The 16,798-nt window shown below is 41.6% G+C and overlaps 1 protein-coding gene across 4 annotated transcripts in view; it reads left to right on the plus strand.

The window, feature by feature from the left end:
* casz1 (castor zinc finger 1) overlaps positions 1-16,798 on the plus strand; it is a 167,594-nt gene that overhangs the window by 91,821 nt on the left and 58,975 nt on the right. Inside the window, exon 1 of one of the 4 annotated variants that reach the window (XM_086276883.1) lies at positions 3,531-3,993. The exons of 2 other annotated variants lie outside the window; for them this stretch is intronic. In XM_086276883.1, the coding sequence (XP_086133009.1) occupies positions 3,945-3,993 (49 nt within the window). In that variant the 5' untranslated portion in view covers positions 3,531-3,944. Of the gene's footprint in view, positions 1-3,530; positions 3,994-10,767; positions 10,970-16,798 lie in introns of those variants that run through there. One more of the 4 variants, XM_086276886.1, reaches the window with a different exon arrangement.

The following is a 16,798-nucleotide window of genomic DNA, read 5'->3' on the forward strand; positions in this document are numbered from 1 at the left end:
GAGGGCAGACATTTAGAGACAAAGAGAACCTCAGCTAAGTTCATTTCCTCCAGCCCAGGAGCCTAGCGTTTGGCACACGTCACTCCCCACCCAGACTCGCTGAATAAGGGCCCCAGTGCTCTCCCTAATGTTATTTTCCCCTGGATATCTTTTTTGATCAACAATTTCCTTTCATGGGTTTGTTTTTCAGATGCAGGGGATGCACTTTTTCTCTCCCCAATTTGGCTAGGGAGAATTTTATAATTTAGTAATTAAAATCTTTGTTAGGCTTTAGAAATTGCAACTAATTGAATTTAATGGGAAGATGAATTTCAATTTTATTTGATTAGCAAGACCCCTGGCATAGGTATTTATGGAAAAAACTCTACAAAAATATGCTGTGTGGGCTAAGATGGCATAATAGAATTACAGATAATCGGATTTCACTGTCATGAATTTCACTCTAATTTCACTATAATTTTCCATTAGATAGCTGGTTTACAAATATTTGCTCATCTGCGATGGGAAAGGCTATCTGTCTAAAATGATTACCGAGCGAGCCTTCAGAAATATGTCCCTTTTTTTTCTCCTCCCTTTTAAAACCAGATTGCGAGGGATCAAAATTAGGAAGATTGCATTATGGATGTCTGCATCCGGGAGAGCAATGGGGGAGATATGATGATTACGGCCGGGGGATGAAAGCAGTGTCAAGAAAAATGTATGACTGAAAAACATAGGCCTATTCTATCTACCGAATCTCTGCTCTCAACACAGTGCCGCCAAGCAACATGCTATATCGTGATTCATGTAATATCAGCGCCCCAAATATACCTTCTACTTTATACACGTTAATTGCTTTCAAGTATGTACCTTTAATGAGATTTTCATTGCGCTTTTCCTAGCGTATGTATGTCAACGCATATACAGCTACACAGCAATTATGAAAATCAAATGAGTTTCGAAGGAATCATCGTCATGAGTCATGCAAATGATGATCATCAAAATGTGGTGTGTTGCGATCATCGCTGTTGTGGCTGCATCTGCGTGTAAGTTTAATATTCCGCTCCTTCTCCGCTTAAAAAATAAATATATAATGCAATATAAACAGACGTGAGAGGGAATAATATTCCACATCATAGACAACCTCGAGGAACACTGAGGTGAACTCTTGTTGAAAAGCCTCTGCTTCAGAATTAAGCTTTTACACGTTCAATTTCCTGCCAATTTTCAACAACATGACAGTGAGTATCAGGAATAAACTTGCTTCATTGTCTGCTGAAAAACAAACCGTTTTTAATTTGTTGTGTTCAAACTTTAAGACGCAGAGTCGGAGAGGTTCACGCCGGACTGTTGCTCCTTCTGTCTCTCACACCCCCACCTGTGCACTCCACCCGTCATGACAGACCCCAATACCCCACGCCGGCTCACACCCACTCCAGCCTATTCGCTCAGTCACTTTTTTGCCCCCCGAATTGCCAGAGACAGCAAGAGGGGTTCAAAAACACAATCTGACTTTCGGCAAAGGTCAGATTTCTCACTCGGCATGTCTCTGGGCTTTGGGCACAAAAGCCGCTGAATTCACATCTTTCAACTGGGCAATAGCTTTTGTCCTGGGGAATGGAGGACTCGGAGTGGGCCCTGCACCAGACCAGCCCCTCCTGGAGCGCACGGTCAGGGGCAGCCAAACGTCTGGCCCCAGCGGCCCTTTGACTGATGTACCCCTACCATGTCACATGCATAGGAGCGCGCGCACACACGCTCACACGCATACACACTCCACCTTGCCCTCAACATTCTCCCGCATGCACCATACAATACCCTCACGCCACATCAAACGAAAAGCCCCACAGCTCCTTTTGAAAAGTAATGGTTTCGCCCCCAAAGATGGCAGCTCGAGGGTCCAGAAGGCTGTAATGCATGGACGACAGACCCTGCCTCCTGTGGACATTGTTACATGAATAGAATTCACCCTGCACTCGCCCCCTTGATATCAAGTTTTTGAGATACTGTGGAAGTTTTTATTGTTATGCTCCACCTATGTGAGACAAAAAGCATCACAGCATTAGAGCCAGGCAGATGTTCTCACCACTTCAAAAATTTCTACCACATCAGTGGCATGCGATCATTTTTAGTAACTATTATATTTTCAGGTTTCAATCTAGCAATTCACACGGGCCACAAATCCATTAACAACATATATATTTATTTATTTGTACGGAGACTGACACAAAAGATTTTTATCCAGCAACAGAACAAAAGAGCGGTCGCCAAGTCAGGTCGTGCACAACAAAAACAATTCGATTTCATTAGATCCCGGGCTAATAAAAGTAGTATTTACAGTACAAAGTTAAATCGAGGGTGGAACCTTTTGATAGAAACTCTTTTAAGGTCATTTTCCTTTATGTGGGTTAGGAAGGAGGAGACAAAGCCTTATTTTTTTCCATTATTAGCCAGGATGAGTCATCATAATTTCAGAATCAACCAAAACCAGTTTTATGTACATACTTCAGACTAACAGCACTCAGGAACTGAAGCCCGACCTATGTATTATTGTATTATGGTCCAAAGCCATAAAGTTATTCATTTCCTCTTTTCTGTGTCCAGTAAATGCTAGTTATACAACACCTTTATTCAGAGTAAACCTGCCGTGGAAAACAGGAATATCCAGTTACCTTTGAAAGTTGAGACTTTCTTGTTATTTTGTGTCGCTCTGTAAATTCCACATTCTTGACACACCACCATGTTTACAGTATATGGGCATTATGTACAAATGGTCCCGAGGCGCTTTGCATGCTGCTGCGGAAGAAACTGCCAGGCAAATAAAGGGTTTGTCTTATAAAGTATTCATTGTCACCTGGTAACGGCCGTCGTTTATCATTTCACCTGAAATTACAATGAAAACTGATAGCTTATCAGAGGGAGGGAAGGAGAACCAGAGCGCTCTGAGTGAGAGACAGAGAGAGAAGCAAAGAAAGTATACCATGCAGGGCTGAAATGGAGAGGATTGCTATATTGTGAGGGAGGGAAAGAGTTATTCGCTTTAAGCTAAAGGGCTGGAAAATGTATTTTGTGAAATCTTTTTCTAAGCTTAACGCTTCTGTGATAGACATGAGGACAAGCATATTTACCAAATAGTAATGTGCCTGGCTTTATCCTGCCCTTTGACTATGTACACATCAAACATATAGTCTATGATTTAATAAGTGAGGACAAAATTGTGGAAATATTCTTCCACTTACTGTAGTTGTACTTTATATATAGAACGCTAATTAAATATGTGTTTAAAAGCAGCTTTTACATGTAGTCACACTGCATTGGATTTAAATAATTAGCCTCAAAGTATAATATGTTTTAATAAACGTATACTCTTATTCTCTAGAAAGCCCTTTTTCTTTTTCTTTTTTTTTAAGTGTTGTGTGCCCCCCCTTCGCTCATTTGAATAGAGGCAGTGGAGGCTCCACCCAAGAGAGTTGAAAGGCTAGAAGACCACAAAGATGGAAAGGCCAGCCCACTGAGGGAGGGAGAAAAAAAACTGCTCCGGTTCCTCTGCCATAATTTCCTATCAGCCTATTCAGACAACATCACCAACAGCTTTGTCTGTGTGTGTGTGTGTGTACGGGAGCAAAGCAAGAGAGGGAGGCAGCGCACGAGAGGCAGAGAGAGAGCGCCACAGAGAGAGAGAGACAGAGCAGGGAAGGGGGAGGCTCCATATTCTTTCACCTAACCCCCCCATCACCGTCAAACCACAGGAAGGAGGGGCCAGACCCTAAGCTGCCAATCAAATCCGCTCGTGGCAGCCGGCATTATCTCAGCAACAAACTATTGACAGATTACATGTCAAGGAGTTTAGTGCTTGATTGAAGGAAGCCTCTTTTTTTTTTTTTTAATCTAGTTACTTTTCCGCTGTATTCCCCCCCTCCAACAACCAACATTCGAATGACTTTCTAACAGAGTTGAGTAATATTATGAAAGTTACATGTCTGAGAGGATTTAACTTCGACTTCCCTGAATATGGTGAGTACTCTTCTTCTTTTCTGTCTTTGTCAGATGTGTTTTATTAGCTGACAGTTTAAGGTGTGCCTTTATCTCTGACTAAATATACAGAGAGGGGAAGTTGTTCATGATTAAACTATGTGCCAGCTCGTACGTATACCCAAGTGTTGCGACACCATTATTTATAGCTCTTTGACAGTGCCCAAAGGTGACTGCAGTATCAAATATGATTGCCTGTTTCCTCAGCACACGCTTCATGACACTGTGTTACATTCAGTACACATGTGAGGAAAGTTCACACAGCAAGTTTCATTTTCTCTTGACAGAGTACGTCTCTCTTCTAGAGAGCGGCACAACTCCCTGTCAGCCTGTTTTTGTTTCTTCTTCTCTTGCTTATTAGTTCTTTCTTTCAGCTATACTTTTTTTTCTTATTTTGATAAGTCACAGTTTGAGTCTAGAAATAAAGATATTGGTTTGGCACACACGCAGGAGCTGGCAATGCCATTAGGGTAACCTGAATGGCCTAAGGGTTTGTTGCTAAGGGGACAAAGCAAACAAACTGTTGTGTTGCTTATGTTTTCCACATGTAAAGGGAACAGCAGCAGTGTTAACACCTTGCCAGGTACTTCTAAATAGTGTACATACAGTGCACAGGCTATTTTCATGCATTAAACAGATAAATTAAAAGCATTAGAGGTGAGGTAAAACTGTAACCAAACGATCCATTCGTTTGAGTGCTTTCATACGATGATTCTGATTCATTTCCCTTTCTATACACACACACACACCTGTGAGGCAGGTTTTTTTTTATAAAAACCTGTAGCTGCCAGGTTAACATCAGTGATTCTGTGCGTACTTTTAGAAAGATAAACTTGTTGTGTTGTAACTGGATTATACGTGTAAGCGTCACTCTCCTCACCACTTATAAGACGGGTTTTTTTTAGTGGGATTTAAAAGAAGTCACATTTTATGGTCACATTTAGTTCTTTCTGTTTTGCGCGTGCAGTGTGTTCTCGTGTGTTTTCCATTCGCTTGCACACCAAGTGGTGTCTTCCTTTCATTGTGTGTGTGTGTGTGTGTGTGTGTGTGTGTGTGTGTGTGTGTGTGTGTGTGTAATAATACTCTCAGTATATTTCATTATTACCACATATACATGTTACTGCTCGGTAACTGTACATCAAGTTCTTTTAGACTTAATCGGTCCTCTTTGATCAGTCTTATCGACCCTATTTTTAAAATGCCTTATTTTAAACTCACACGGTGTGAAAATATTTAGCAGATGTTGTGGTATTTTTTTTTGAGTAGGGTATTTTTAAACTGATGTCAGTGTTGTAAATTACAGAAAGGTTACCGTGAAAATATATTTATTCTTTTTTTGGTCTTTTTTAAAATATTCCCTGAAAAAAAAAAACTACGCAAGTCATATTTCGAGCGAGCTTTGCACGAGGCTGTTATTTTTAATATGTTTGTCAGTTATGTCTGTTTTTATTTTCATCCTGTTCTTTTTTTTTTCTTTTCTCCTTTTTCACGGCGCTGCGTTGCACTTCAGACACTTTTGGCACGACATCGGCTTTGACTTGTGCATCGCAGGATTAATGTAAATTAAAGATGTTTTTTGCCTTATCAAATAAAACGCTGACAGACTGTATAGTAGACCACTGTGACCACAGGGTTTCACAAACACTCAGGAGAGGCAGACAGGAGAGAGCTCGGTTATTATGTCTGGTTATTTAAGGTGTCCTGCATTATCGTTTGAAATAACAACAAACAAGTTCAACTGTTATTGTGACACACCCTAATTTCAAACTTTTCGTCAGCTTGGAAAATGTTTTTCTCCCCTCTTATGAGTCATAATGTTGATTGCCTTCTCCCTCACTGAGTCGTCTCATTAACCCTTTGTGGCCCTCTCCATCGTTTACGGCCCTCCACAAAACTAGGATGAAATGAGGGGAGAAAAAACAAGCCCAGGTCTGAAGGCCCTCAATAACCTTTTATCACAATTTAGCAATAACCCGAATCAATTTGATGTCTTAAGCAATAAAATATGCTGTTGCACTCCTATTTCTGCAGCTCCTTGGATGACAGTAAATTTACATTTTTTAATTAAACTAGCTGGAATTTTTATTAGGGGGCCGGGCTATGCTAATGGAAATGTTGTGTACAGCAGATTAACAGAGTTTTGAAATAAATTTAACAGGGAGACGTTTGGAGGGAAAAAACGCGAGTCATTGTCTTTAACCTCTTTCGTGCCGATTTCTCCTGGGGGATCCTTGTATTCTAAGGAGCCTTGTCAGGGAAGAGTGCTTCTCAGCAACGAGGTGATTAGTATCGCCTTGTCAACCGAGGAAAAACACTCGCATTCTGCACATTTATTTATTTAATAAATGTTTAAAATTATACCAAAATGTGAGATTTTTCTTATTGTTCACTTATGTTATTTGAATGTAATGAGACCTCACTCTCTGCTACTGAATTTAGAAATAGATGTGTGTTGTTTAGGGTTTTTTTTAAACGGCATCTGTTTTGTTTTCTTCTCAATGTTAAAAATGAAGATATTTTATTTTAGCATTTTACTGTTTATTTAAAAAAAACTTTAAAACAACAAACCCCTTTTATTTTTCCTTACCCTTTAATTCTTTTTAGATCTTCAAATTCATTTTCTCTATTTTACAAAGTGTCACATGCAGTAGTTAATGGCAGCGTATAGTGTTTGTGTAGTTTTATGGTCCGCTCTCGGTATTTGATTGATGTTATGCGAGGCTGTGTGCGTTATCCCTGGTTTTAGCAGAGTGGCAGGGGTAGAGAAGGGGGGACACAGACAGCAGACAAGGGCAGGGAAGTGTGTGTGTGTGTGAGTGTGTGTGTGCACGTGCACGCTGGTGTGTGTGTGTGTGTGTGTGTGAGTGTGTGTGTGTGTGTAAGGGTGGGGGGGTGAAGAAAAAGAGAGGGACAGCTGAGTCCTGATTGAGCCTGTGCCCAGTCACCAGACACAAACCACCCAACACCATAATTACCTTAACCCCCATCTTTTAATACACAAATCACACCAACTGGCCTTTTTTTTTTTTTTTTTTTTTGCCTTCACCGACAGGAAGAGGAAACATCAGAGATCAAATGATCAAATAAACTCCAGATGCACGTGGGCTGCTATGCATCTTGCCGCAGTAGCCAAAGTGTTCAGGGCTACTTGATATGGGCCAGGAGTAAGGCAAGTGGCATCACCACCCCCTTTCTTCACTCCTGTGCACTCATGCAGTGGCCAGCACCTAATTAAAACCTCAAAGCTCCCCGTCACCAATCTGGAGTAATGGCCTAATTAATACTTGGTGAAGAAATATTCCAGAATGATAAACAGGTTGCACCTTGGGTCTTCATTGCCTTTATTATCTAAAACATAACTTGCTAAGTTTTTATTGTCACGGATATTGCGTGTTTGTGAAGCTGCTGTACTCAGAATAGGAGTAGTGGAAATCCTGAAATATCCTTCGTAATTATGTTCCCTCAAAATGGAAGGCAGTCACTTATAAATTATACTGTAAATTAGAAAAGCACATAAAAGAAAAAAAATAGTTTTTAATATTTCCCCCCCTCACACACATTTTTATCATCATAACCAGGAGAAAATAAATCTTTTTTCTTTTTTTTTTTTATCTCTCAGCTGAATGTGCCGTGTCATGTATTCTGGTGCGCAGCAGAGTCAGGAGAGATGCATCCAGTAACTTTTTTCCCCCCCTAATCTTACATATGAAATTATAATTTCATGCAAAGCGAGGGAGTAGAATAATCTCTGCTTGTTGATATGCTATATAAGAGGGGAAAACGGGGAAAATGAAGAGGTAATTAGCAGAGTGCAAGACTTTGGCGCATTTGTCTGAAAGCATGGTCTCCACTGGCCATGAATGAATTTGCATGCTTCGCTTATCGGGGCGCACTTATTAGGCCAGCTGAAAGAGAGATTAAGCCGGCACAAAATGTGGTGACTAATCCCTTTAAATGTGGCAGGGGGTCTTTAAGGTGTGAAGCAGGCCGTACGTAGGTTAGTGGGCATGGAATGTGGCGGACCGCAACTTCCAGCTGAATGTGTGTGAAAGCAGTCAGCAAACGTGGGGTTAACTATCTAATGACAAGGACAGTGATTGACATGGGTAATAGATTAATTGTCTATCTCCTCACCCTCTTATCTCTGGTATACATACAGCAGGTGGGGTCAGACTGGTTTGAGATAGTAAAAGAAATACTTTGCATAGGCCAGTATCAATTGTTTTCCTTTACATATATATATATATATTTACCACTGAGTAAAATTGTTGGCAAGTTTAGTCAGTCATACATGTACGGAAAAGCAAAGCATATAGAGAATAGTAGGTGCTGAAACAAATTGGTCTTCACACCTTGCTGCTGCTTTTTAGTGTTGAGTTTATCTCTCAGTTCTCTCAGTTTCAGTTTTCTGTCACCTTTCTCTTGACAGGAATTCTGGGCCTGCCGGGATATCTCTGATTTTATTTTTGATTGGAGGAAAAGAAAAGAAAAAAACAAACAAAACAGGAACAAACATTGAACCTTTTTTTTTTCCCGTCACCTTCACTGCGAGCAACAAAATGTTTGCTCTGCCGGGTTACACAGCCAATACTCCTGTCCTCAACCATAATTGACTGCAAACAGAAGCGTAGTGACGTTTAAACACTGCCCTGCTCTGTCTTTTGTGTCACCGACGCATCTTCCGCACGGTCCCCAACCCGGCACCCCTCGAATCCAGCTCCCCTTCTGCTGCGCGCGCGCGCGCGTGTGTTTTCATGTGACATTCTATTCACTTGGGTCAGTAGCAAGCAGCACCAGCAATAATTACTGTCTGTACATGATAAATCTGAAGCCCAGCTGTTCATTTCTGTCACAACAGAAAGAGAGGGGGAAGGAGAGGGGGAGAGGAGTTCAGGAGTATGCAGTTTGCCGGATTTCTTTCTTTCTTTTTCTTTTTTTTTTGCTGGGTAACTTGATAGGATTACATGATTCTAGAGTCCACACCTGTTAAGAGGCTGTTAGCAGAACAGTTGGCAGTCCCGTAGTCACAGCTTAGCCTTTTTTCTGTCCATTCTGTATCGCCTTCAGGGGATTTCACCCTGCATGTATGACGAGAGTGTGTTTCTCCAGGCTCCTGCCTCGGGGAGGAGCGAAGAGGGGAGAGCGCTCCTTGTGACACGCGAGCGGTGTATGTTTGATGTTAGAGTGCGTATCCTACGTTTGTGTGTGTTTGTGTGTGTGGTGCGCGCGCGCACGTGTGCGAGACCGGGTCGGCTGACATCTCTTTTTTCCCCTCCCTCTCCGGAGAGATGTTGCCTGCCAGCAGTCGTGCTTCCCTCTCCCAACCTCAGTCGCACCGGAGCCACCCGGGCAACAATGTATATACAAGTAACACGACAGCAAACAAAGAAAAGAATTCATTTTGGTTTGTTTCTCATAAGGGTGTTGGCAGAGTCGCAAAATGCCCAAATACAGGTTAAACCAGACAATTTAAATGATGAAGGGTTAGGTTGAGACGTTTTGTACATATTTTAGGAGTGCCAAAGCCGTGCTGTCAATTAGAAATAGTTTTGGAAGGAGTGGAGAAATGAGTAATGCATAAAAATTGTTGCCTGTTTTCGCTTGTTCGGTTATTATTAAAGTGGGGAAACTGTCCGAAGCAGCACGCTCACGTATAGGGAATACAGTCAGAGGGAGAATTGTTGACAGTCATCAGACTTAGAAAATGACATTACAGTAGGGTGTTTGGTGCTTTGGTGCAACGTGTCTCACTGCCTTATTTGGCATTCAGCAGCTACCCAGCTCTTGGGCTTCGTCACTTTCTGTGGGCCCTCAGCACCTGTTCCCCCTATTGTACCGGAATTTTCTATATTTGGCCAGAAACTGGACTCTCTCAATTTGTGTGTAGATCACTGTCAGTCTGAGAGCAATAAACTCCATAATCTTCAAGGTTGTTTTCTTGTTTTCTTCTGCCGTTTCTCAGTTTTGCTTTGCTTTGTTTTTTTCAGACGACAATAGAAGAAAACATCATTCAACTCGGGAGGACTGCGAAGCGTTTCTCACCAGGGCTTTTAAATGTCATGCTGTCCCCTTGCATGTTATTGACACGTTGCGCTGCCAAAAGTGCAAATTATCTAGCCTCTCGAGCGCAGGAGAAATAAAAAAAGAGCAAAGTTAATAGATATCTTGGGCTAACTTTTAATTGTTCTGATATGTAATCGCTAAATGACAATAAAAAAAAGGAGCAGGGCCACGTTAAAAGCTTTATCTCTCCTGCTCTGTGCCCAAAGTGTCATGTCCATAACAGCACCACCTGATCTACAGAGTAAAATAACCGCTAAGGCTTATTGTTTGGACAATATTGGAGCCCCCCCCCTCCCCCGCCTCCCTCCCCCGCCTCCCTCCCTCTTCAACACTCACCCCACCCACCCCCGCTCCCCCCGCTGCTCCTCTCCCCTCTCCCTTGATTCATTTCACCCACTGTCCTCGGCTGCTGGAAAATGGCGTTAATTTTTTTATTACCTGTTTGACTCTCCAGCCTTATTACTGTAGCCCCTTAATGTTCTCTGTAACCGTGGAAACCAGATGAATAAATGTCCGCCAAAGAAAATGAGATGATTAAACAGGTCACCCTTGCAAAACAAATTCGCTTGGTCGAGCGCAATTTGTGTACCAAGCGGCTGTCTTAACAGTTTGCTAACAAGGGGATTGTTTGCCAGACTAACTGACAGAGAAGGGAGGGGCGAGGGGGGGATGAAGATATCGGGGGAAAAGGGTATGATTGAAGAGATAATATTTTAGATCACTGTGTTATTTTGTCTCATCTCTTTATTTTTCATCAGAGTGGGAAGTCTGCAAAACGGGTGAAGTTTAACCTTCCTTTGCCGTGTATTACTTCAATATTAGAGAGACAGTCAGACGCCGCAGAAACGACTGTTTTTTTTTCCGGCTCTGCTGTATATTTAACCAGCATTTACAAGTAAGTCTAAAGCAGCCATCCATATTATTGTCAGAGGCATTTGGTCTGTGATCATCCGCAAGTGCACCAGCAAATAGAATTCCCCTCATTTATGTGGCAACCAATCATTACTGCTAATTGTCCTTGAGGCCATCTGTATAGAATGGCTCGTCCTCAATTGGTGTTGGAATGGTACTGGTCATGGATTTACTAGTCCAATAATGATACTTAACTCCTCCATAGTCAGCGCAACCGAGTCGCAACTGCAGTGATAAACATGAAGGAGGTTTTCTTCTCAAATTAAACAGTAGCCCGAACAGCATCCTGGTACAAAGTGTTACTTAGTTTCTTTCCCATGATGCTCCCGCCCTTCCCTTCCCTTGTCCAAGTGTAATGTTCTAATATAACTTGTTTTAAGCAAAGCTCCCTGACAGCCATATGAAACGTCTGGTGTTTTCATCTGGGAAAATAAGAGAGTAGGTCGGGCAGATTTAGCCATGTAAGGATAGGGCAAACATGCAGACTTGGATTAGAATCAGGCCTGCGTTGCCATTCTGACCACAAATCATAAATGTCGGAGACATGGCGGTGGTGTTGTTTATGGAAGGATGCCACGCTGCGCCACTCAAGGGTGTTGCCTGTTTGCATTGATGCACCACCACCACTTACCGCCTCTCGCTTTAAAACAACTTCCGCGTCCCACTCAGCCCAGCCATTTTGTCCCGTTACCAAAGCAGATCCCAACTGTTCGCCGCAGCTTTAGCCTCAAGTTTAAGCAAAGGAGGGGCTGTTGCTCAAAGCGGGACTGTGGCTTCTCTAAGTCGTTTGTGCGACGGAAGATGGCGAGCTAGAAGTTTTTCCACTGACTGAGGGGGTATTTCATCCCAATACGGGGACACTATAGCTCAAAACTGAAAAGCACTTATGCATTATTGATGTTTTAATTTGTGCAAATGCCCAAGTCTTTGTTAAGTGATTATAGTGCTAGGGAGATAACAGGGGAGCTGCTTCTCTATGAAACAAGAGCTCGCTCGCTGGCCGCACTGGGAAGCCATTGGACTAAATCTAACAAGTCCACGCTCCCACTCAGCGGAGGGAGAGAGAGCGAAGCGGGGGTTGGTGAGGGAGTGACGAGAGTTGACTCAAAAATATCAACGTGTCTAAGATAAGGAAAAATTCAGCCGTTGATCTTTTGTCCTTATTTCAGCTACACCTCTCCTGTTTATGATGTTGGGTTTATAGGTCTTTTACATCCCTTATCAAAAATTATTTGATGTAAATACAATGGAACTGACCTGAAAAAGCCCCATGTGTAAATAGTCCTTGTGGCACAGTAGAAACTGACCTTGGGAGAAGAATGCAAAGTTATAATGCTTGCAAAACAAGCCAATAAAATAATACCCCGCTGAAAGAGGGGGAGTTTGGGTAAATATAAAAGAGGAGAGAAGCAATTTTCTTTTGCTGCAATGATTAACTTAGAACAAAGGTTATCAGGGATGACATTTTTTTAAACTCTATAATTTATGTAATCACCTGCTACACTTACCTGCCAGATAATCAGTGATGGTAGAAAAGGTTGAAATTTTCCCTTTGAAACAAATGTTTGTGCATATATGCTGCGAGCTGAGCAAAAAGCATTTTCCCCCCATGTCCCTGTGGAGTCAGTCTCCAACTACATCTTAGATCATTGTCACCAGCACATAGAAACCTATGTTTCCTCTATTGTGCCATTTGGTGTCTGTGATGCTTGTCCAAACTCAGCCTCAGCCTGGCTGCTCCCACACCTGCAGCTGTTCACACAGCTTGCCTTCCTCCAGCACCTAATGCATGTATAACCTGTAAATTATGCTGTATTCATTTAGCTCAGACTGCATTAATATGGGCTCTATGAATGTCAACCCATGAGATAAGTGTCTTACTTTTGGCTTTGGTTTCTGTATTAGTCATTCTCTTTTGTTCTCCGGCTTTATTCTTGCTTTATTCTTTTGGAAAATCTGCTTGAGTGTGTGGAACCAGGCTTTGCCTTCTGCTTTGAGGTCCCTGGTGGAGGTAAAACACAAGAGCACGCGTGTGCACATGGGTACACACACACATACACCCGTACACAGTAGGCTCTCAGGCTTCCCCAAGCATTTACTGCTTTATTAAGCTGTCTCATGAACCCACTACCAGAACATGAGAATACAGGAAAAAAAAAAGAAAAGCCCATATTACTTAGATGATTTGATGTCATTTGTGGACTACAAAACACTAGGCTTTATTGTGTGTGCAGGGAGAAAGAGCGGGAGCAGGGAAAAAAGAAGTTGGCTTAGAAATTCAGAATTTCAATTAGGGTACGTAATCTGAACCTGCCGGCTTTGATAGAGGCTTTTTTTTTTTTTTTTTTACTAAGAATACAGCAGCACTTGTAAAACATTAATTAAGCAGGCTTGTTTTTTTAAAGCATGGAGTAAAGTGTGCTTTATGCAGTCCTTTTCACTGAACAAAAGGCAGTTACCTCACACAGAGGCCTGCTTCACCCAAAACCATTTGGAAAAAAGGGCAATTTGAATTGAAGAAAAACACAAAAGACAAAAAAGACAAGCCACTGAGAGTAATGTTCTGAAAGAGATGATATCATATGAGAGCGCGCAGCCTTTTGCTGAAGAATAGAAATGTATCCCTGCCTCAGTGAAACCTAAGCTTGGTACAGGAAAACGAGCCCCTATTTTAATGACTTTCTACCTGACAGATGACTTTAGACTGCCTTTTGGATCACATTGCTCTGACTTTGTCTCTTACATCACCAAATCATTGATTATTAATAGTTTATATGAATTGTTAATTCGTGGTAATGTGAGGTTTTTTTTTGTTTTTCTTTTGACAACCGCCTTCTAAATGTAAAGAACTAAAATAGTGTCAAACATACATATATATGTATATATGTGTGTGTGTGTGTGTATATATATATATATATATATATATATATATATATATATATATATATATATATATGTATGTATGTATGTATGTATGTATATATATATATATATATATATATATATATATATATATATATATATAATATGTGTGTATATATATATATATATATATATAATATGTGTGTATATATATATATATATATAATATGTGTGTATATATATATATATGTATATATATTTTAAAATTTAGTAAAAAAATGTACTAAATTTTTTTCATGGTGATGGTTTGTGGCAAAGCCATAGTGCTTCTGTTTGTAGAGCATGAGTCCATTTGCAATTTCAACTCTTTTTCTGGTTACTGTGGCTATGTGGAAGTGAAAGCTGACATGAACGCTCTAAACAACACTGATTAGCATTAAAGAGGATTACAGTTCATTCACACGCTTTGGTTTTATTTTCCATGAATGTATCAAGATAAAAAACAATGCTGTATATTCCCAATAGATCATTTACTAAGTCCTGGAGCAGATAATAACCAAGGTGATTCTTTTTTTCCACCTATTATAAAAATATGGTTTTATGGTTTCTGCTTCTTGGAATTTATAATAATAAAAAGAAAAAGCAGCAGAAAAGGATAAAGTCCCTGTCCCACGTTTGCACATGGTGCTGTATATGCATTATCCGCAGACTATTGTAAATCCTCTTGCAGAGGGTGATGAGTACACATACAGATGATACATTAAAACTGCCATAACTCGCACACCCAGCAAAGCTAAAAATCAATTGGAATGGATAGTTAAGCTGGCCCCTAAAAATCAATGAGCAATTCATGTCCTTGATCACAGAGTGTCATTCCTCTCAATGTTAGAGGCCGATGAGGGCTGAACATACACACAAGTACCACAAGTACTGACATTCAGCACAAATAGGCAGAAAACATGCCCACGCATTCTGTGTACTGATACAATGAAGTTTACAGTAAATTAAATGCACCCTTCAAGGACACGATCATTTTAATGTACTTTTTAAAAGCCGGTTTCAAATGCGCTCACTGTAAGACAGTGTCGTCCTTTTGAATGTTTAGGCAAACACGACTTAGTTTTGCAACTTTTTCAAACATACACTGTGATGCCGTTAAATGAGGTTTGGGCCACATATCGAAAATAGCAGGGAGTCAAATATCAAAGCTCGTTTTGTTGTTTTTAACCATGCAAAATGTTGCAATCCAACGACATTGTACACCAAGCCTGGAAAATAGAGATGACCTTATAGCCATTACATGGTGGGGGCAGAGACGCACTCACGAACACACACGCACAGTCACAGTCACCGGCTTCCATGTAGGAAGAGTAGAGAGGCGATAAGGTTAGCCAAATGAAGAGGATGAAAATTCTGTTTCAAAATAGCAATTTTGCCCTTATTAATGCAATTAGTGTAACAGTCATAATGGATCAAATCAACGGATGACCGAAACAACTCCCCTGTCTCTTTGCTATGACGGGATCACGTCGAGAACAATTTAGGCATTTTGTGTTGATGAGTGAAGTTTCGAGTGCTGTAGCGTCCTGCAAACCTCCCCTGAATTATGCCCATAGTTGCCCGCTTTGTCGTTTCTCCTTGTATGTCTTCCTCTTACGTCCAGTTTTAGTTTCTTTAAACACACACATATCAGTAGAAGTGACCCCTTTGTTGGGAACTACTGTATTTTGAACCCTGATTTAGATAATGACGCTGTGACAGTCATTTTTGCTCCTGGGCCATTTGCTGCTTTGAGGCCTCTCTTGTCACTCACACTTTGTATCCCTTCGTTACCAATTATAGCCACACTGACCAATTCAGAGGAACGCCACAATAGAAGCTGTCTCAGTGCAACACTGTATGTTCAGCTCCGAGTCTTTTTCTTGTCTTTTTGGACCCTTTTCACTATCCCCTCCCACTGGCTGTGAGTTAGCAGTTGCTTGACCTTAACAGGTGGTCCTCTTTTTTACTCTGGTAACACTGAAAGCGTCATTCAGCCTCAGATTTGGGGAGAGGGCCTTCGAAACAGTTGTCGCCTGTCAGGGGGAAGCAAAGAGTCATAAGAACCGGTGGAACAGTTGCTCGTCCCCTCGTCGAGGTGGGAAATTTTCCGGCAGCTGTCACTCGACCTCTTTACCTCGAGTTTTTTTAGGAGGGGTATTTTTTTTTCTCTCATTTCCAATAAAGCAGAAATGACTGTTTGTGGCAACTGCAGGGGGGAGGGCGGATTCCAGTGCTGTGTCCTGTCACTCAAAATCTCACTCGTGTGTGTCCTCCTCTACACGTTTCATCAGCCGCCAATCACGACACGCACGTGAGACGTGTCTTCGCTTATATGGTTGGACGGTTTCAGAGGCTCTCTTTTAATGTTGGGTATCATAAAACTCTTGGTGTTTGGCCACGTAAAGGAACAAAATGATACGTTTATTTGCCTCTGTTTTCCTCTCTTCTCAACTGCACTATGCCTCTCTCTCCCTTTCCCTGTCTCCCTCGCTCCCCCCTTTCTCCGCCTCCCCCTCAATCCATCTGCATCATGTCGATCTGTCAGACTGCCAGTGTCTGTTCCAATTAGATTCCACTTAATACACGTAACCTCGATTAACACGCAATCAAGCCCAGATAAATCACGTCCTTTAAGTCCCCCCTCTGCCTCTCCTGTGTTGCTTTGCATTACTCAGTTTTTCCCAACAAGCTTGCTTTGCCACAGTCGCCGTCCCGATGTATAAAATCACACACTGACTGCACGAGCAGGTACCCTTACCAGATGTCTTCAGGGGTGACGCTCCACTTTAGAGACGAGTGATTTTTTTTTCTTTTTCTTGTGTCTCACATCTGCCGTTTCCAGCAATGTGGAGTTCCTCCTGCGTTTCCAGCAGACGCTTGTTGGTGCCCTTCTCACCCAGGAAGATGA

The sequence above is a fragment of the Aulonocara sp. 'chitande type north' Nkhata Bay genome, linkage group LG20, assembly GCF_057382095.1.
Source record: "Aulonocara sp. 'chitande type north' Nkhata Bay isolate Kocher_YH1m ecotype deep benthic linkage group LG20, A_spYH_male_GT1.1, whole genome shotgun sequence".
NCBI lineage: Eukaryota > Metazoa > Chordata > Actinopteri > Cichliformes > Cichlidae > Aulonocara > Aulonocara sp. 'chitande type north' Nkhata Bay.